Source organism: Echinops telfairi, unplaced genomic scaffold, assembly GCF_000313985.2.
Source record: "Echinops telfairi isolate 266 unplaced genomic scaffold, ASM31398v2 ScPeMD7_5927;HRSCAF=6808, whole genome shotgun sequence".
Classification (NCBI taxonomy): Eukaryota; Metazoa; Chordata; class Mammalia; order Afrosoricida; family Tenrecidae; genus Echinops; species Echinops telfairi.
The window spans coordinates 1,022,958-1,045,009 of record NW_022109827.1 but is presented as its reverse complement, the minus strand read 5'-3'; the positions used below and the strand labels follow the sequence as shown (position 1 = coordinate 1,045,009).

General features: G+C 45.1%; 1 protein-coding gene across 1 annotated transcript in view; it reads right to left on the bottom strand.

Annotated features, from left to right (window-relative positions):
- Positions 1–22,052, bottom strand: part of SEC24D (SEC24 homolog D, COPII coat complex component) — a 116,266-nt gene that overhangs the window by 25,865 nt on the left and 68,349 nt on the right. Inside the window, exons 10-15 of the mRNA XM_004715952.3 lie at positions 20,498–20,613; positions 16,394–16,518; positions 9,722–9,913; positions 8,863–8,956; positions 1,489–1,605; positions 534–704 (exon numbers count right to left, since the gene is read on the bottom strand). Coding sequence (XP_004716009.1) covers positions 534–704; positions 1,489–1,605; positions 8,863–8,956; positions 9,722–9,913; positions 16,394–16,518; positions 20,498–20,613 — 815 coding nt within the window. The remainder of the gene's footprint in view (positions 1–533; positions 705–1,488; positions 1,606–8,862; positions 8,957–9,721; positions 9,914–16,393; positions 16,519–20,497; positions 20,614–22,052) is intronic.

The following is a 22,052-nucleotide window of genomic DNA, read 5'->3' as shown; positions in this document are numbered from 1 at the left end:
AGCCTAGTCTTTCTCCTTCCATGCTGATGGCGCTTTCAAACTGGTGACCTTGAGGTTATCAGTGCAATGTATAACCACTACACCACCAGGGCTAGTTTCCCACCTGCGCAGTTCATTTTTGTCAACCACCTACAAGGGGGTGTAACTTTCATAACCTATGAGCTAAGTTCCAAAGGTAAATGGGACCAGCACAGGGGGAGAGGCTGCACACTGAGAATAACTGAAACAAGGGGTTATAGGGAATACAGGGATGGGGGGTGGATGACAGGGAGGGCAAGGGGGTCTCAGGAGTCAGTGGTGGAGATGGGACGGGGCAGGGAGCACTAGTATGGATTGTGATCGCATAACTCATCCTGGAGGCGACTAAACCATGGGAGGGGAATGTTCTAAAAAAAATTGATGTGGGAGTGACTGTACAATTCTCCTTCGTATGACTGAATTATTGAACTATTGAATTCTATCGTACGTAAATCACTTGCCAATAAAACGGCTGGAAAGAAAACTATCCAGAACGAACGAACTGCTGCCTTTACCTGGAAATTGTTGTATTTGTACAAGGTCCCTCCGGTGAGCTGAGGCACGAGACCCATGGAGGCCACATCCACGTACTGGCTGGGGAAGAGGAAGAGTGTCACCGAACAGCCGTGAGCCACGCAGTCCTTGGCCAGGGCCTCGTAGACGCCGCTCTGGGGCTGGAAGAGAACCTGAAGGACAGGGTTCTTTTAAAGGTGCGGGAAATTACAAAATCGCTTTTGGTTTAAAATGTGATTTTCGATTGAGTTTCCATTGAATTATTATAATGAAAACATTGTACTCAGACATATAAGGGGGCTTTTAAAAGTTTGTGGAAAACAAACCATTAGATTCTAATTCAATGTTTCAACATATTTTTGAAGCCCCCTCTCTTTCACACACACAAGCATATATTAATTCCAGGAACGTGAAGTGGGTTAGGGGTTATATATGGATTACGGTAGTCACCATTACCTCAGTCTATGGTAGGCTTGTGCTGTGTAAAATATATGTATGGGGACTATTTACTTTAATCCCCAAACAACCCTAATGCAGCCGATATTGCTATCCCGGCCTTTCTAGAATCGATGACATTCAGGGAGTTAGTGACGTGCGGTGTCATGTGGTCAGGTCCCTGTCCTCCTCTGTGACTTTTCTTCCATCTCCCATTGTCTGAGGGTTTCCAGAAAGGCCTATTTCGAGCAACAGGAACCTCGAGTGCCTGCCTCCGGCCTCCACAATCTGACACAGGTCACCCATGGAGAACACTCAGGGCCTTATTTTAATTCTGATGTTAAAACATTCATTTCCCAAGGAATATAAAATTTCTTAAATTATACTGTAATTCAATTTACAGAGTCCAGGATTTAACAATGAGATATGGCTTCTTCTCCCTACCTCTCTCCCTTCTTCCACAAAGGTTACAGCCTCTATTCCTGACCTACGGGCCCCTCAGAGGGAAACCGGATACGCTACCTTCTCTTTGTCCGTGTTAACCAGCTTTTTGTCATCTCTGTTTTTGAGCTTCCCCGGCGCTTCTGCAGTCGGCAAGGAGGAGTGGAAGATGAACAGCTTCCCTGGGCAGTCGGCGGCCTTTAAGAAATCACAGCAATGACTTGGGTGGGAAGGCTTCGTTTTACGGGAATCAAGAAATAAATGAGAATGTAAGTAACTTCCAGAAGCCAGGTGTTGTAGTCATCTCATTTCATCCTCACAGTAACCTGTGTGTCCGTGGGCAGGTACTATTCTCTCCATTTTATAGGTGGAAAGGCTTAGTGAAGATAATTTGCCCCAAGGTATGCGTGTTATAAATGAAAGATCCAGTATTTTAATATGCCTGTGTATCATGATACGTTAGAGAAGAATTAAAATTCATGTCACCATCAAACCGCATTCTGGTTTAGCCTACAAAATAGAAGGGTGGGTGAATCCTGTTATACAAACGAAACATACGTGACAGAATTCCCAGGATGATGACAAAACTGGAGCTCTTAATGCAGCTCTTGAGTAAACTTAAAATCATGTTTCAAGGAAGAATGCACAAGAATGTCACTGTGCTAAGACAACAGCAGACACCGGAACTAGCTAGCAGGCATGATGCCCAAAGGGGAAAACATGTGACCAGGACAACACTGATGGTCCTTTGAGAGTCAGAGATTTCAGGTCCCACAAAAGTCAGCTCAGCATTAAGCATATTTAAAACCCTGTCAATGGAACCAAGAAATAGCCTACCAAGCAACGTGGACTAAAATTAAATGCGAGTCACTATATTAGCCAACTTCCCAATCTCTCCTTTCTCGAACCCACCCTCAACACTGGCCCCAGGATGCACTCTGAAATATAAATTATCCAGTTTTCCCCAAAGTGGATGATACGACCCGCTAGAGGGCGCTGGAACGGTGGAGACAGGGTGGCTAAAGCAGCTATCATCCTGGATTATGGGCTGTAGTATAAAAGTTATTAATTGCCAGGGGCATCCTGGGTAATTTTTTTCCCTGTACAGGGGGCAGTAAGCCAAATAAGTTTGGAGACCTATGGTCCTGACCTTGTGGCTCTTCTCCTCAAGAGCGCTGAAGGCTTCCTATTAGAGAATAAGGCTCCAAGGCCTTCCTCTGCATGAGCGCGGGTGACGAAGAAGGGCCGAGGCAAGTGGCTACAATCCCTGCTCCGTGCAGTTCTGGGCTTTCTTACTTAACCCTGAGAGGCAGGTAAAATGATCTGTATTTGAAGGGTGGGAAAACCGAGGCTCAGAGAACAAGGGTATCACAGATCCCACTGCCTATTAAAGACAGCTTAGAGTCCCCCTAAAGAAAAGTAAACAAAAAGCCAGATTCATTGCTACCAAGTTGATTCTAACTCACAACAACAACAAAAACCCAAACTCATGCCATCGAGTCAATGCCAACTCATGGCGACCTCACAGGACAGGGTAGAACTGCCCCTGGGAGTTTCTGAGACTGCCACTCTTTGTAAAAAATGATTTTATTGGAGGCTCTTAAAGCTTTTATAACATTCCATACAGTCATTGTATCCAGCATATTTGTACATGTTGCCAAAACATTTTTCTTTCTGCTTAAGCCCTTGGTATAAGTTCCTCCTTCCCGCCACCCCACCCCTACCCCAACACACACACGGACGAATAACAGAAATGTGGGTGAAGGGAGACAACAGACAGTGTAAGATACAAAATAATAATATATAATTGATCAAGGATTCACAAGGGTGGGGAGGGTGGGAGAGGGAGGGGTAAAAAGAGGGGGTAAAAAGAGAGACTAACTCTTGACAAGAGTAGAAAGCCTCGTCTTTCTCCCACGGGGCAGCTAGTGGTTTCAAACTGCTGACCTTGCTGTTAGCAGCCCAATGTGTTCCCAATACACCACCAGGGCTCCTACAACTCCTGCCCAACATAGGGTTTCTGAGGATATACATCTTCCTGGGAGCACACAGCCTCCATCTCTGTACCACGGAGCCACCGGTGCGCTTCCGCCGCAGACTTGGTAGATACCAGTCCAAGGCTCACGAGCAACACCGTCCGCCAGGGCTCCTTCCAGGGCAGAACTGTCTGCATCTACCTTTCCGTGTTCACCTCCAGCATTCCCTCGCCCTTGACAGTGCTTGCACTGGAAGCTGTGGTCCAACAAGTGCCTTACTTTCTCGGAATGATCTGCGGGCTTGCACGCTCCTCCATCTCACGGCACATTCTCTTCTCTCGCCTCGATTCACGTCTCCTTTTGCTCTGCGTGGGGCTTCCATTGCCAGGGCTAGATCTAGTGATCTAGTGACCCACCGGTATGCCTGAACCAGCTGTAGGAGGTGCTGCAAGCTCCTTGTCTGTGAATTAAGTGCCCTAAAGTTAATTCTGGGAGCAGACAGCCTCCCTCTCTCTGCCACGGAGCAACTGGTGGTGGGTTTAAACGGAAGACCCCTCCTAAGCGGGGAGAGTTCCAGGGGGTGGTTGCCTGGCTTACCTCGAGCGGATTCCAACGCACAGCACCATCGTGTGCGCAGAGCAGAACTGCCCCACAGGGCTTCACGCCGTGACCTTTCACAAGCAGGCCGCCAGGCCTGTCTGCCAAGGTGCCTTTCGTCTTTGCTCCACCCAGGCAGCCCTGGCCTTGCTCAGTAAGTGTCTTCCAATACACCGCCTGGGAAAGTCCACAGATGCACTCTGGGAAGGTGTGCAACCTGTGACCTGCCTCAGCTCTGCTGCGGTTGGCAGAGAGAGTATGTGTTGGGACTTTACTGTTACATGAGCTTTCTATCGAAGAGCACAGATGGATATAACGTTGAGAAGAAGCAGGCAAGGCTGGTTAAAGAAGTACAGGTAGTAAGCCTAAGGCTATATCTCCATTACTTAAATGGAAGATATTATCAACTTTGGCCATTAAAAGAAGTGGGTGAATGGAGACGTCAGACAGGGAAAGAAATGACAAAATAATAATTTACAAATTATCACGGGCTCATGAGGGAGGGGGAAGCGGGGAGGGAGGGGAAAAATGACCTAATGCCGGGGGCTTAAGTGAAGAGGAAATGTTTTGAGAATGATGAGGGCAGTGAATGTACAAATGCGCTTTACACAACTGATGTATTGTGATAAGAGTTGTATGAGCCCCTAATAAAATGATTAAAAAAAAAAAAGACATCATCTTCAACTACCAAATCAGAGTGAAATCAATAGTAATATTGGCAATAGCATGTTAAACATGTTTTTAAAAAATCTCAAAACTTGATGAATGTGCTTTTTCATTTCTATTCTTTTTATTACTATCAAAGTACTTTTTGGTTTTTAAAAAAGTCAAAAAGGCATCAAGTGAGCTTGAATTCTGAGCGCCGGTGTGCAGACGGCGATGGATGACGACGGTGAAAGCCGAACACCCTCTTGCAGAGCCCCATTGACATTAAGCCTCCACTGAACGCTCTCAGACGGTGTGTGAACAGCCCTGCCCGCAGACAAAATGCACTGGACAGGAGATTATTGTAGAGACTGCTAGCGAAAATTTCAACATTTTACCACTTGTCTTTCCTTTTGAATCATTTTTAATTTGTTCTAGATTCTGCTTTCTCTTGAGGTTTTTCTGTGTTTTATTTTGTTGTTTTGTATGAGTTTCTTTATATGAAATCTAGGAGATTTCATTCATAGAGACAGTAACTAGATTAATAGTCCTTAGGATTATGGCAAGAGAGGTTAGAGATTAACAGGGAGCTAATAATAATGGGTACACACATACAATGGACGGAACCGGTGAAGAGATACAAAAAAAAACCTGACGCAGATGATCTTGCATATACTGTGCATTGCTTGTGATATTTCCAGACGTGAACGTGGACCTCCTTCACCATCTTTCAATATTCAGACCAATGTTCCTATTGATCCTATTTCTATAATAAGGCTGTAAGGCCTGGGTTTGGTGGTGCTCCAGTAGCTGGAACTGCGTGTGTGTGCTGGGGCAGTTTGTGGCTGGACCTGGGCGCAGTGCAGTGGCTCGTAGCCCCTCTGCATCACGGTAGGTACGTCCACTGGACAGGCCAAGGGAAGGAGTTCGGGTGAAAGACTGTATGCAGGACTGCAACAACCTGAGCTCGGGCTGGTCCCAGGGTGGGCAGAGGCCGATGCCCGTGGGCATCCAGGTCCAACAGTGCTGAACTCATAGGTAGCTAGGAGGCAGAAGAATGGGTGTGCTTACTGCTTCCACCTCATGGGGCCTTGGGCGGCCAGTCAAATCCATCTTTGTCTGAGTAAGGGGGTGCAGGGCCCCTGGGCACCCACAGCTTTCACAACTACCCCAGCATGGCAGCTGTCCAGCCACATGGCAGAATGTGTGGGGTTGTGGGGTGTTGGCCTGGCCCACTTGAATGGCTACTGCACCCTGGGATATGCAGACTCATGTACCTCCTGGGCTGGGGCCAGCTGACCCCCGAGAACTATTTCCAAAACAGAGTCAGTGATTTCTTCCTGTGCTGGAAAAGGCAGTTTGCAAAGCAGAGAAGGAACCCTGCCGGGAGAGGAGCTGCTTTAGAAACTCCAGGGAAGGCTGGTAGGGGTTTGCTACTGGGAACCAAATCTCTGGGTCAACAGGCATCCGGATGAAGGCTTATCACAAGGGGTGGGGATAAAATTGAAGTCAGCAATATGTGCAAAAAAAATTGGTATAATCGGTATGCTTATAAAAATAACCCATGGGGCTTAATGGTATGAAAAACATATAATCCAAGTGTTCATGTATGTTACACTACATGGTGTTGCCTTAATGATCCTTCTGAAGCAGTAGAGCACCGTTCTGCCTCTATATGATGACTGGGCCCATGGGGGGAGCCAAGAAGTTTACTCTGCTTCGTAGCAGACAGGGGGTAGTCACTGATGTTGACACTGTGCTCCAAAGTGTCATTTCATAATCACACAGCTCCCTGCTTTAGCTGGAATCTATTCGGCGGCAACAGGCACTTTTTATAAAGACATTTCTTAATCTTTTATAACGAGTTCATTCCTCTCTGTAAGAATGATATTGGTCACTCCCTTTGAGATTTACAAACTTCACTTATTTCTGAGTTGCTGACACTTAATGTTGGCTCCATCCCACTTTCAGACTTCAAGGTCCATCCAATGACACATTACTCGAACAGAACAAGGCGAATGGAACCCCAAAAAAATAACACGCGAAAAAGGCATGCTGTGCATGGGACACAAACAGCAGTGTGCAGAAGCGTGATGGCTGCAGGCCCCGCAGCACCACGGGAGCAACCTTGGAGAACCACTGTGGTGACGAAGCGCACAGTCAGTGGCTTTCCGGTAACGCATCACAATGAGCACCATGTTCACCTGTGGGACGCATGCCCACAGATCTGCTTCATATGTTCCTTCTTTCAAAGCTTCCAAGCAGCCCATAGACGTCTTGCTGACTGCCAATGTGAAAGCCCACGCTACGGTACTGTTCCCTTTTAGGAGGTCCAGCTGGGACGCCACACGGAGGACCCCTGGAAGCTGTACTCCTCTATCCACTTCCCTATGTTCTGCACTGATGTCATTTTGGCTTAGTAATAGCCTCCCATCCCGGCCCGGCCGATCGTTTTTTGGTTTCTTTACACTAGCAGTGCATGCACACAGCATCAGTCCAGTCCTGGCATCTGAGCAGGAAGAGCAGCAGGGCCTCAGGGAAATTACACGTGGGTCTCTATGCCCCTTACCGGAGGGAAAACAGCACCAGAAGCAAGAGCCCTTTCCAACTGAACTGCAGGAGCCACACTCGTGTTTAGCAAGGTGAGGAATCAAAGGGGATTTCCCACCCTGAAACCCAATCAATGTTCACCATTGGCTTCCACGGACTTTCCTACTGACATGGTTCCCCCACTGCTGATGTAGATTAATTTTTAAAACATAGCTTAATTTCCTATGTCCTGTGACATTTTTTGAGAAACATCCATAGTAGTGTTTGATGTGCTATGAGACTACACATCAAACAAATCCAAAACCGAAACTCACTGACATCGATTCGATGCCGATGACTCACCTCGACCCTATAGGACAGGGCAGAACTAACCCTGTGGGTTTCTGAGATCATAACTCTTTATGGGAGTAGAAAGCCTCATCTTTCTCCTGTGGAGCCGGCTGGTGGTCTTGAACTGCTGACCGGGCTGTTAGCAATCCAGTGCATAACAACTACATCACCAGGGCTCCTTACAAACAAACAATCCAGGCAAAATCACCTCAGCAGAACCATGTTCTGAGTTTAGACAGTAATTTACATGCAAGTGCTTCATAAATGCAGCTCCCTAGTACTGCAGCTTTCTGTTACTATCGTTATCACTAAATTGCACTTTCAAAGTAAGTTAACATTAACCTCAATAAAAACGTCAAACTCATTTTCTGCACGACTTGTCGAGGGCAAAGTGGTTTGATTCTGGTGCAAAGGTCATCATTAGGAACATCGTTTTGCCTTCCTCCGATTACCCTCTTTTACCTTCCTCCGAGTACTGTGAACACGAACAGAATCATTCAGGCTCAGCTTCTCAGCCGGAAACCCGGCCATCCTGGCGCCGACCTTTGGCCTTCAGCCGGGCCCTGGGGTGGCACTCACGTCTCTGCCACAGGTTATCACGAGGCCTTACACTTCATCTTTGAAAACTCCCAAGGTACGCTGGGGAATCTTCCCCTCACATCTCGTGGTTCAGATATCACAAAGCTCATTTTAAAGTAAATCATGTCAAGTGCATCCAAAAGCTGAAGGGAGGAACTGAGCTGGAAACCTTGGCAAAATCAGTCGTTCAGCTGCTAATGATAATGGAAGGTAAACGCTGAGGGCAACTGGTGGTCTGGGCCATTTCCTCCCATGAATTTGTGGGGTTAGTTTGAAAGCACCTTTAACCACCAACATGCTGAAATGTTTATTGCAGGGTGCATTTCCCTGCATAGATTAAAAATTGCATTTTTTAAAAACCCTCTTCTTAAAGTGGAACTCTGGTGGCATAGTGGTTACAGGTTGGGCTGCTAACCGCAAGGTCAACAGTTCGAAACCACCAGCCTGCTGCAAGGGCGAAAGACGGGACTTTCTATTGTGGTAGAGTTATAGTCTCCGAGGCCCACAGGGGCAGTTCTACCCTGTCCTGCAGGATCACTATGAGTCAGCCGCGACTAGATGGCAGTGGGGTTGTCTTTGTTTTTAAAGGTGCTTTAATAGCCACGGGTGAAGTGGTTACGTTAGGCTGCGATCAGCACAGTCAGCAACTGGTAACCAGCAGCAGCTCCCAGGGAGAAAGACTGGGCTTTCTCGTCCCCGTCAACCGTCTCAGAAACCGACGGCGGTTGCAGGGACTCGATGGCAGTGAGTCCTAGCCGCGAGACAGACTGCCTCTCACCTTCAGAGCTTCCATGCCAGCCTGGATGACAGGAGCAAAGACCGTCTCGTTTTCATTCGATTCCGCAAACATCTCTGGAATCTGGTCCAATAAACTGTGAGAAATTAGTGGGCAAAAGGGTTAACTGGTTAGCATGTTTGTAGTACACTCAAGGAATAAATCACTGACTCTCAAGCCTGAACACATGCGGCATTTATTTGATGTCCAACACCGATGGGTGGGTTTTCCTCCTCAGGAAAGGGCAGTGTGAGAGGCTTTGGTTAGAACATGTTCAAAGTCACGCCCTTGGGAGAAAGTCCTCTGTTCGCTATACTACTGATCTCTTAGACGATGAAGTCTTGGAAGAGTGGCTGGTATCTTGAGCTATCACAGCATCATTACTGAATAAACTGAATCACAGCAGGAAATACCTTTCCTGCATTACCTTTCTAGCAAAAAAGAGATGGTTGATTAGGGCTGAGGGTTGAGTATAAAACTCCTTCCTCTGAGATCCAGTTGTGTGTTAAAAAGAGCCAGCTGCTGTTCAATCAATTCTGGCTCACAGTGATCCGGGGTGCACCAGAGAATAATTGGGTTTGACGGGGATTTTAATGGCTGGATTTGGGGGAAGCATATCACCAGGCCTTTCTTCTGAGGTACCTCTGAGTGGGTCCGCCATTTTGGCTAGCAGCCAAGCAGCACCTGGACCGTTTTTCACCACCCAGGGACTTCTAAAACTAGACAGACCTACCAGGTGCTATGGTTTTAAAAATGCCCTCGCCATTGACAAGACAAAACCACCTGTGACTGAATCCAAAATGCACCGCAAATAAAAACAGATATTTCATTGGCCATTACATGATAAAGACGTAATATTTACTTGTGAATCACAGATTGAGATTCTTGATAGTTGACGAGGAAACCATCCAACAAAGGAACAAAGACCTCTCCAACGTCGGTCACCACCATCATCTGAGGCTGGGCCAAATTGCTCTTTACATTAAAGAAATGGAGAACTTTGTTATAGGTGATGAAACCCACTCGGATCGCCGACGCTTCTTCTTGCTCTTCCCTACGAGGGGGGAAAAAGTGGTTGAGTTCTTTTGGAAAGTTCAGAATGAGAGGGAAGTTGCTACTTGACATTCAATAGGGTGCCTTTCATTAAACCTATGGAAATCATGTTGAAAGGTTTGGTCTTCGTTTCTGCTACGAAATGTCAACGGCACTGACCACGGGGGTGGAGGCGTGGTTATTTTGCTATCACAAAAAATAGACAAGTTGGGAAAGGAAAAGAATTCTTAAAGTTCTATGCAAAAATGGAAACAAACACAATGACACCACTCACGCATATCTTTCTAATGTATTTACCCTCAATCCATAGCAAATGACAAGGCTTTATTTTAAGTTTCTTCCCGGAGCAAGCCAGGCTTACTCGCACATTCTTCATAAACTAGGGTGAGTTCCCTCGGTTGTCCCCAGGAGACCAGAGGGACCAATGGAACGTGAGGCAAGAGAAAGGCCTGTGTGGCTTGCTGACAGGACAGCTATTGTGGTCAACCTTGCTCTACCTGTGCGAGTGTTTTTCTTACATGTCCCACGAGCATTTCAACAGAAAATGGGCTAGATTTTGTGAATGGCATACTTTAAAAAACATCTCAACTGTAGACTATAAAAACATAGGAACTGGATTTATTCATTGATGATATCATTCTTATTGGTGACCATTGTGACAGTCACAGCTAGGCAGCCAAAACAGAAAAACTCCAAATGATAACCAAAAAAGTGAATTGTATCCTTTTCCTCCCTCCTACCCTCCCTTCCTTTCTTTCTTTTCTGAAAGATTCCAAAACAAGTCCTTGATCTTCCTAAAAGGACTATAAACACAAGAATATTTTCAATGCAGTGTATACGAAGTATATTTGAAATTAGTGAACTAATTTTCTATGTTTGCCAGAGTATATGACACAGTTGTAGTTTTTTCTCTTCACACACACAAAAGAAATAATTGATGATCTTACTAACTTTCAGTCAGATAACATTCAGTTGTTGAGTGGAAATCAAAAAAGGACAGGAAAGTAAAATTTATTTATTCTTTTTGCTCAGGGGAGATATATATATTTGAACAAAAGAACTTGGTTTTTCCAGGTTCTAAATTTTGCACATGTCAGAGTTAGTGGGGTGCAAGAGAAAGTGAGGTATCCAGATGTTAAGTCTCTGAAGTTCAAATGGCCCAACCCACTGCAAACGTGAGGGTTCAACCCCGTACAGCTGGCAAAGCCACATCACCAAACTCACCGCCATGGAGTCTGAGCTGACTCACGGTGACCCCACAGGGCCGGGGAGAGCTGGCCCTGTAGGTCACTGAGGCCGTCACTCCCCCCAGGGGAGTAGAGAGCCTCGTTTTTCTCCTAAGGAGCGGCTGGTGGTTAAGTGACTTGGGACTCTGTTTTATTTCTTCTCGAGGTCCTTTGCTATCTGAGGGTATTGGTCCTTCATTGTGGACTTGACATATGTGGGGTTGGGTAGAGAGGACACTTAAAATAGACTCTCATCACCCTTTCAAAAATCACCTGGTAAACATTTATATCCTCAAGTCTCATGCCACATTTTCAGAAGTAGGGGTCATTATCCTTTGTAATCTCTCTCGCTCTCTCACACACACCCCCCTCCATGTCTGGGTGATCCCACTGCCTGCACGCTTCCCCCTTCTCCTTTCTCCTACCTCGTTAGGAAGAGGACCCAGCACAAATCTTTCTCTGAGACTGTCTACCAGAAGTTCTTGCCTCTTCTGAAATCCCAGAAAGCACTCTGGTTTGGCTCTTAGCATATAATGCTTTTAAGTGATCTCTCCAGGAGGCTGAGACTATAAACTGCTAAGAGGTGGAAGGATTTTATCTCATCCTCTCTGTAGGGAACTTTGTAGGAGATCAAAGCTTTCCTGGTCATGGTTACTCTGATGGGAGAGCCCTGTTTGGGGGATGGCAAGTTATAGACCAAATTAATGAATAAGGTGATCGTGCGCACCTCTCTCCAGTGCCGTTTTATTGACACCACCCTGGAGGGGCAACGCAGTGAGGACGAGGGTGCTTCCATCACAGAAATCAGCCAAGTCCACCAATCAGGGCTCTGTCTATTTTGCATGTGGGCCAGCTTGCCAGCAGAGCTCGGGGCATACTCTCATTACCCAGCAACCCTTCTGGTCCACCCAGGAGGTCCCGAGGGACTTTCCTTCCCTCTAAGCAACTCATGTGGCATCAACGAGGGCAAAAGACGCCAAGGAAAGAGAGACCGAGACATCCCTGGAATGCTGGATTTGGACATTTTCAAGAGATGGGAAAGGAGTATCCTGGGATTCATAGGGTTCACATACAATCTAACAGTTTTCAAAACAGTGCTGCATCTGGAATATCTCATGTTACTGAAAAATAGTAGTGCTTGTTTCCATGGGAACAGTCTCTTAAAAAAGAGTGTTTGTGCCACCAAGAACGGCCTTCAGTGTTTCTGCAGCAGTGCCCCCCCACCTCCGGGAATCATGCCTGAGGAGAGAGCGGGGTCCCAGCCACTCCTTCACACGAACACTACACAGGTTTGGAGGGAACGCGGAAGCGTTATTAAAGATCGACACCTTGTGTTGTACCTTCTTCTTTTCAATTCCTTACACGCCTGCCCCCAGTATCTTCACGGAGTGAACTGTCAGGACATATCCTAGCGGATAGAATCTCTCTGAGGATGCTAGCAACGAGATGCACCAGAATATTCCAAAACCCAGTGCTTAGAACATGTGTTAAAAGCCAAACAAAACCCCCAAGACCCTGCTCTGCACACCAGGTGGAATTCTGCAAATCTCTTCTCTCCTGCTCCAGAGAAGTCAGATCGAAAGGCAACCTGGCAAGACCAAAGATATAAATTCAAAGTTAGGTAGAGAAGAACGAGGGCTTCTCTTTTTCAAAAGACTAGCTAAGAAATGGACACGTCCCAATGCTTAATGACAAGACTTAGGCTGCACTTCAAAACACTCTCGCATGGTATCTGCTTTGGTTCCAGGAGGTGAACCCAACCGTGGTACTCTAACCATAAGAAACATCCAAATCTACAGACAGACATGCTCCTAAATATACCTCAGGGGAAATATACTGTGTGACAAGGTAAAAAGGTATTTTCAGTATGATTAAAAACTGAGCTATTTGAAAAATGGGCAGTAAGAGCCAGCAGTATCCATTTAATTTGAAAATGCTTTGAAGCTATGCACGGGTTCTCAGTGGCGTCTTCCTCTGAAGTGGGGAGCAGAGTCCTTCGTCTTTGTTCTGAGTGGAAGCTCTGCTGAAACCTGTTCACTGTGGGGACCCTGCTGCCACTTGAAATACTCGTGACATCGCTTCCAGTGTCACAGCAACACACAAGCCACAGCAGTATGACACACTGGTGGGCAATGGTTGCCCACCAGTACATTGACAGGGAACTGGCAGAAGTTCAGGCTGGTTTCAGAAGAGGATGTGGAATGAGGGATATCATTGCTGATTTCAGATGGATCTTGACTCCAACCAGAGACCACCAGAAAGACATTTATTGTGTTTTATTGACTAAACAAAGGCATTTGACTGTGTTCATTACAACAAACTCTGGATAGCCTTGAAAAGAATGCGAATTCTAGAACATTTTATTGTGCTCATGTGGATCATAGGGCAGTTGTACTAACAAAACAAGAGAATACTGCATGGTTTAAAATCAGGAAAGGTATGCATCAGGGTTGTATCCTCTCACCACACTTGTTTAATTCTCTGTGCCAAGCATATGACCAGAGAAGCTGCATTGTATCTAGAAGAGTGTAGCATCAGGATTGGAGGAAGGCTGATTAACGACTTGCGGCATGTGGCTGACACAACCTTGCTTGCTGAAGGTGAGGAAGACTTGAAACACTTGCTGATGAAGACCAAAATTGTAGCCTTCAGGATGGATTATAACTCAAGTAAGGAAGACCCAAGTCCTCACAACTGGACAAATAGGTCACACCATGATCAATGGAGAAAAAGTTGAAGTTGCCCAGGATTCTACCTTGCTTGGATCCATAATCAGTGCTCATGGAAGCAGCAGTCAGAGATCAAAAGGCATACTGCATTAGGTAAATCAGCTGCACTAGAACTCTTTTGAGCAAGGATGTTACTTTGAGGACTGAGGTGAGCCTGATCCAAGCCATGGTATTCTCCATTGCATCATTTGCAAGCGAAAGCTGGACAATGAACAGGGAAGACCGTGGAAGAATCGATACATTCAAATTGCGGTGTGGGAGAGGAATACTGAAAGTACCACGGACTGCTAAAAGGACAACCCGATCTGTATTGGAAGAAGTAAAGCCAGAGGCAAGATGGCAAGACGTTGTCTTACATACTTTGGACGTACTGTCAGGAGAGACCAGTCCCTGGAGAAGGACATCATGCTTGGTCAAGTGGAGGGGCTGGAAAAAGAGGAAGGCCCCCAGGAGATGGACGGACCCAGTGGCTGCATCAATGGGCTCAGGCGTAGGAACTAGGGTGAGGACGGCGCAGGACCAGGCAGGGGTTCGTTCTGTTGTGCGTGGGGTCGCTATGGGTTGGATCTGAGTCAATGGCACCTAACAACAACAACATCCTTTATAATTCCCTCTCCCATCTTTTACCACAATCACACTGCTCCTCCAACTGGAGGGTAAACGTGATGACGGCACCTAAGGAAAGTATGTAAGGTTGTAACGGTGTTGTAAAGAAACAAAGGGTTCATGCAATAACTGACTGTGAAAATAAGCTGGCATAATCTGAACCAAGGGGGCAGAGAACAGAATCAGTTTCCTTTGATACGCAAAACAAACAAAATCACTGCCACGGAGTCGATGCTGACTCACAGCGATCCCAGAGGACCGGGGAAAACTGCCCCGGGATGTTCTGGGACTGTCACTCTTTATGGGCATAGAAGGCCTCATCTTCAAATTCCGACTCGGAAAAGCTTACGAATTAAATTTTGACCTCTCAAAAGACAGGGTACCTACAAATGTGACTTTGTTGGGCAATAGGGGCGTTGGCATCGGCTGGGTCAGCGGCTCATACTGAAGCAGTGTGGGGACTAGTCCTCTCTGAGGGGCTCCTTGCGAGACTGGGGAAACACAGACACAGGAAAGGTGGCCGTGCTGATGATTGGTGTTGCGGTGAGAACCAAGAAACACCAGCGACTACCGGAAGCTGACAGAGACCGGAAAGGCTCCTCCTGTCAGAGCGGTCAGAAAACAGGGCCCTGCTGACTCCCTGGCCTTCAGTATGGTGAGATAATAAACTCGGTTGTTTTAGGGCAGCCCTAAGAAAAGGAGACAGAATCAAGAAAGCCCTGCGGGAGAGAATTCCATTTCGAAGCGGCAGCAGGAGCGGTGGAAAGCCCTGACTTCTCTAAGTGTGTCTGCAGTGTCAGGGAAGAGACATGACAGGCACACAAGCAATCCTGCAGACGGTAGGCAGGCGCCTGGCTTACGTTCCCCTCCCCAACTTGCTCATTCGTCACTTAAGAATTCCGTTTGACATCACCCCAGTGTTTTTTAAACATCCCCACGGCTTTTCCACACCACGCTCGAGAATATTATGACTGCAGTGTCACAGATACAAACAAGGTGACTCCTGGGAGGTCCTGAGTTCATTCATCTGCACCTTCTCTGAACAAAGCAGCAGTGACAGGTGGAAGGAACACAGAGGCCTGGTAGCCCTAGGATTCGGGGACCCATGAAGGCTGAAGATATAAGAATGCCTTCTCCGCTGACCATTCCTCCTGCCCAGAACAGACAGAATGCTTATGCTTATGCCCAGGGAGCTAATAAAGGGGTGGGAGATGCTGAGCCTGTTATAGACACTAGGAGACAGACAACATCTCTTCACCTGTTTTATTTTCTTAAACGTCTTCCTCCCACAAAGACAGCCATTCTCCCTGCGGGTAAGGCCCTTCACTAGGTGCTAGTTCCCTCTCCTAAACATCAACACTAATAGAACTAAAATAGTTAGGTTTCCAAAATACCGTTCCTTGCATGCACTGACCTCAGCAGTACGAAGGCCAAGTGATGTATCCTGTGCTGTTAAAGGATGAAGAGGAGGCAGGCTCGCTGCCCTGGGTCTGACAGTGCGCACGAGCAGACGCGCATTTGCCAAAAACAAAAAACAAAACAAAAAACTGCCTCTGCCATCGGTTTTTTGGCACTCCCTCAAACCCCCTCCCATACCCAGGTTTTGAAAAATTCAGAACAGGCTTCTAAAGTCCTTCCCACCACTCTGTTGGGATTCTCTCAACAATTGATGATGTGTTTAGAATTTTTCTCCCCCTAAATCATAGCTTTATTTGTATCCGTTTGTTTCTTTTGCTTTGATTACAACAGGTCGCTCTGGCTTTTTTAAGACACAGAAGAAGGGTAGCATGTGATTTTTAAATAATGGCTCAAAGCCCTCGATAGTAAGAGGTACCCGTGGGTCTCTTGGGGCTGGTCTCCCGGCCAACGTATCAGCTCATCGACATGTCTAGCTTACAAACAGAACAGCAGCTCTCTTACTTTGGAAGGTTTTCCAGCACAGTCTTCAGCTCTTCACATATGAGTTTCACAAGACCGTTCTTTATGTTACTATACGAAACATCAATCATGAAGATAAAGGCTGGTGGGTTGGGAGGCTTATTTTTCTACAGGAAAAAAAAATACAAGTAGAGATATAATTAGAAATGATGTTCATTTCATAATCGAATTAAAACGCTCACTAGAACACACTCTCAAAGGTCAACAGATGTTTCATTTGTTATTTAGGATATAACGTCTGTGGCATTAAATCATGTTTTAGTGCACAGTCTGATGATGTTATAAAAATGATAAAAGGAACTCATTCCTTTTCAGAGTAAGAGCTGGGTCCTACTATTGAATTAGGTTCATTCTGGGAAAGCTTCAAAGACTTTGTTCCTGCACATAACTGGTGGTCACTGCGGTACTGTGGCCAGCCAGGTTTACGACACTGCACCTGGGAAGAAATAGGTCTGGATGGATATGCACAACTGTTTCTTAAAATGGTCCCAAAGCTTTACTACACTGGACCTGGTTCTTTTCAAATGTCTTTATATACATATATATATAAAGTGTGTATAGATATACACACACACATATACACACATATACATACATATACACACATATATACAGATACACATATATATTCTGTTTTAAAGAATATATAAGCTAAAATGTGTCAACTTTTCTAAGATTTTACCATATTCTTAGAAACGTCCCTAATTTCTTATGTCTATGGAAAAAATGGAATGTTCATTCTTTAATAGTAATAACTACAATATAAAGCAGCTGCTATGAAAATGCTTTGTAGCTATTCATCCCACTACTGGCTGATGTTCAACTAGCTCTCGGGATGCAATTCTTCAGTTTGGGTCTCACAAAATATTTACAAAAGAGAGTCAGTCACAGGCAAACAACTTCAGTGACTCACAGAGAATAAAGAGTGAAAAATATTTTTCATGTTTAGCATTATGGTCACCAAACATTTTATTTTAAAAATTGTATCTTAATTAATATGACTATAAAATATGACAACATTCCCCGATTAGCTTATGATTTATTCTGCATCCTTTACAAGTCTGGTTATAATATCACTCGATTGAAATTTTGAAACATAGGACTTAAAAATATCTTGCCATATTTACCAAAATCAGGTGGGCCCCCAAAAGAAGATATCCTACTACTAAATGTATGATTACTTTTTATCGCAAACCATTCCTAGTTCTCACACCTAATTTATTTGATAGTCAAAGCCTATGTTGATGTGTAACTGAATACTGAAACAAATCAGTAGATGCCTTATCATTTTTTAATTTTCTCCTAAGTTCAATACTACCGATTCCTCACTGTGTGTTTTCTGTATCTCTAACCTGTCCATTTCTACAGGGTTCATGACTTTCTTTCTAAGTACATACATAAGAATTAATACATTCTTCTAAGTCACATTCTCTTCTAACGTCTTTATCTCTTATCAAACTTCCTAGACCCTAGGTCCAAGGTTTGAAAATATGGATTCGGATCTGATGGCTGCTTCTCTTTCTGTCACTGACTTCTCTTTCACAATGCTCCAGTATAACATTTCACCCCAGCGCTGGGCTGAACATGGGCGTCTGACATCTTGTGCCTGAACGGTCACGGCATCATCACTGGGTTCCTTAATCCATCACATCCCCCACTCACTCTGTTGGCCATGATCTGGAGTCAACTCAACAGCCCTGCTATTTTCTGGTCATGTAAATGGAGCTTTCAGTCTCATTCTACTACTTTCTAGCTGTACGACCAGAAGCCGGTACTAAGCTCTAGTCTGAGCCTCAGCTGCCTCCATTAATGGTCATATCTGAGAGTACAAGATATCACTCAGAGGAAGTCCTAGCACCGCACCCAGCACACAGGAAATGCTTCAAAATGTTAATTGCATTACTTGTAGTTGGCATCCAAGAAATTTAAAATTCCCTCAAATGAATAGAGGAAAGCATGATTTCATTATTTTCCTTCCAGTTTTGTATGGTGCTAAAAATTACAAATCAAATAAGCTCTTTTCATCAGCCAAATCCCTAAGCCAATTTATGACTGTACATTATGTACATTTTAGATTATATGAATCATAATTATATTTGATGATATTTACAGCATTTTTAATTCTTCTTCTTCCTTGGCATACATTTCAGAAATACACTAATTTTATTTTTTCCTTGCCTGCTGGGTGAGATTTCCCATCAGTTAGACATCTGGAACATTTCCAGATAACAGAGCTGGAAGATACCAAGACTTGTGTTCCCAGGCACAGATTTGACTCTCTGCCTAGGTTTCTCCTTAAAACAGCCTCAGATCAGGATAACGTAGCCTGCTGGCAGAGAGCTGGGCATTTAGAACAGAGTGAGACTTAGACTATGGTTGCAGAGATCAGCAGAAAAATGTTCCATCACGAGTTACAATCCCTTTATTACATTTAATTAGAGTATCAAACATTTCCATCTGCCTAATGATTTTCCTTCAGTCAACAGCAGCAAAGAACAAGTACATGACCCAGACTGTTGGTACTCAGACATGCTTTTTTGCCTGAAAGAAAGCATCTGTCCTAAAAAGGTTCCTCCGTTTCCCAAGATCATGTGTCCAAGCTTTAGTTGTAAAAATAACACAGCATCACATTGTCTTTCTTAATTAGTCCCATGTAACGCGGTGCAAAACTGCCAAAAGCTAAACTAAACACAGTGGGTCTATTTCACCGAAAAATAGAAATCTAATCAATTGGAGAATTTTCTGGCCTGGAAAAAAAGGTTCTCTGTGATGTGTGGTCAAAATCCAAGTTATCCATGAAATCTGTTTAGATTAAGTGTAATCCTGGGTTATTACTTCATTTCCATCAGGATACATTCTCATAACAGACACAGCGAGAATCTCACCTTTGCCAGGAGATCTGCTGAGTAAAAGGACGAGTGAAACATGGGTGATTTCCTGTTGCAGAGGAAATCCCTCCAGCACAGTGGCCCCTTCCCTGGGAGAGGGAGACTTGGATCCAGGCCCCCTCTTACAGCATTTAAGATCCAAATGAGTAACAGACAGTCAGTGAAATAACTGAGAACTGGTCAGCCGCAGGCCCCACTGGGCGCTGCCGGCCCTCTTGGAGAAGACACGTGAGCGTGGGCTTCCTACTACATGGACTAAGATCTAAGGAAGACAGCTGGGATAGCTTTCCAGGAATGGAGTATTAGTTGGCATTCATTTTTGGAAGGGAAGCAAGGAAGCAAAGTCAGAATGGCCTGCTTGTTCAAGTCTACAGAGGGTGCTTCACCTATAAACCGAAATCCCAAAGGAAGCTCAAGAGACACAGATCCCTGAAGATGGGCAAGGTGCCCATCATAGTGTCATGTTGACGGTGGAGAAGGTAACCAGTTAGTAGTAACGCAGCTCCCAATTCATTCATTCAACCCAACTCGGGCTGTGGAATTATTAGCCTAAGGGAGATGCTGAGGGGAGGTGACAACTGCGTTAGGGAAGAAGGCCATAGGGAGATGTCAACTGTCCTGCTGAGCATGCTGGTTCCGGTTCTGCCTTTGAAGGGAAATTTATGGGACTGCTAGCCCCATAGAACAAGGGAGTGGGATGGCACTGTGTGGAACATCTTTTTAAGAACACCATGTATTCCATCTGCTGGCTGGTCCCTTCTGAATCATTGCAACCCCCCGAGTGCGGAGAACTGCTCCTGGGTCTTCAAGTGACCTTTTGGAAACAGCTCTCTAGACCACTGGGTGGGTCACAAAGACAACCTTTTCTCCAGCAGTTAAGCAATGAACCGTTGAAGACACCCAGGTTCCCTTTATTATTCTTTGTACAAGACCATGTGCAGCTCTGAGGTTTATGGTAGGGGCATAAAAAGCCAATTGTTTTCCATTTCTGGTACCACTGTGTAGATTGTGGAAATGGTAACTTCGGTGACTGGCAACTTAACAATGTTAGGCTGCCTCTGTGTCTGCAAGGCACCGTGCCACAGGGCTTTCCATGCAACAGGCATCAGCAGTCGAGTGCAAGAGTCGATTCCTAACATGCAAAAACCATCCACTTGGATGTGGCGTGCATAAATACGGAAGTCCTGGGAACACTTACTCGGCAGTAATCCAAAGTAGCAACATATTCATAAGATCCTAAAGATAGCTCTGGCTTCTCATAGTGGTCCAGTCTTCTCCCCATGTGGTCCAAATGTTGGAAATAGAATGGTGGAACTAGGAAAAACGAAAGTCATAAACACACAGACAAGGCAGTTAACGCTCCAACATTACTATTTGAGGAAAAGCAAAGCTAGGAGGACGGAGCATCTGAAAGCCGGAGTGCAGTGTAGTGCTCAATAGTCATGATATTGAAAGCGAGACGTGGAACGTGTGCAGGTTTTCTGACAAAAAGCAATTCCCTCTGCCTTTGTACAAGCGATGACAGAGCACAAGGGTGGTTTGGAGCACCCTAGAGAAGTGGGGGGTGGAAGTACTAGTGTTTCTACTGGGTGTTGCAACCTGGAGGGCACGGCCCCTTTTACTAACTCTCCTAAAAAGAATGCCAAATTTTGCATTTGAGTCTTTGGCGTACTGAAGAGAAATATAAACTGCTCACTGTACACCTAGCTGCATTCTATCCTCTTCTTTGTTCGAGAGACATCTCCAGTCATGGTGGGTCTGCATGGGATCTTCTCAAGCTTGGGCTTCAGAAGAGACAGGATGCCTGTATTTGGGAAAGACTACACTCGGATCTCAACCAAGGAGGTCTGATTTGATGCAGATGTCTAAGGTTAGTTCTGGCAAAGACCTGGAAGTCACCCAACAGCACAGGAACACGGATGAGTCACATACTGAACACTTGCACAAATATGGCCTGCTTTCCCCGCGAAAGCTAACTCCTGCCATCTTGAGATTAATTACCAAGCCACTGCTGGCAGAAGAATTTACAATAGCCAGCCACACTCTGGTTTTCAGTCTTTTGTAAAGAACAAGATTTCCACGGGCAAAACCACAGAAGTAATGTCTTTTTAGTAAAAACAACACTGACAACTCAATTTTATTGTTTGTAGCTGTGAAACTAACAGAGGGATGACCTACAGCAGGAATGTGTTCTTCAGTTGGGCTTAAAAAAGCACCGAGGTTTGACTTTTCCATGTTCTTACTGTATCACGGCCATTTCTTTTCAAACAAAATGCCCAAGTGCACAGAAATCTCTAGATTTGGGAAAGTCGATGTCTTGAAACTACTAGAGAAATAGAGACTGACAACATCAGCTGAGCTACATTCACAAAATCCCCACACTGAGCTCATGGCATCAGGTCTCTTCTGACGCCCAACAAATCTCCCCAGGGGTTCTGAGACTATAAATCTCGATGGAATCAGACAGCCTTATCTCTTTCCCACAGAGTGGCTGGTGGGTTTCAACCACTGACCTTGTGATGAACAGTTCAATGTTTACCTTCATCTCTAAAAAAGGACTTTAATTTTCAGAGAATAACACAGGGGCTGTCTTAGAATGCCAGGACATGATATAACTTAAAATTCACTCATATACTCATATAGTCATACAAATACATGTAATATCTGAAGCTTCTATTCTTTTAAAATAGCCAATTTTATATATTCTAGTATTTAATACTATCAACCGTGTTTTATAAACCCAAATGCCAGGC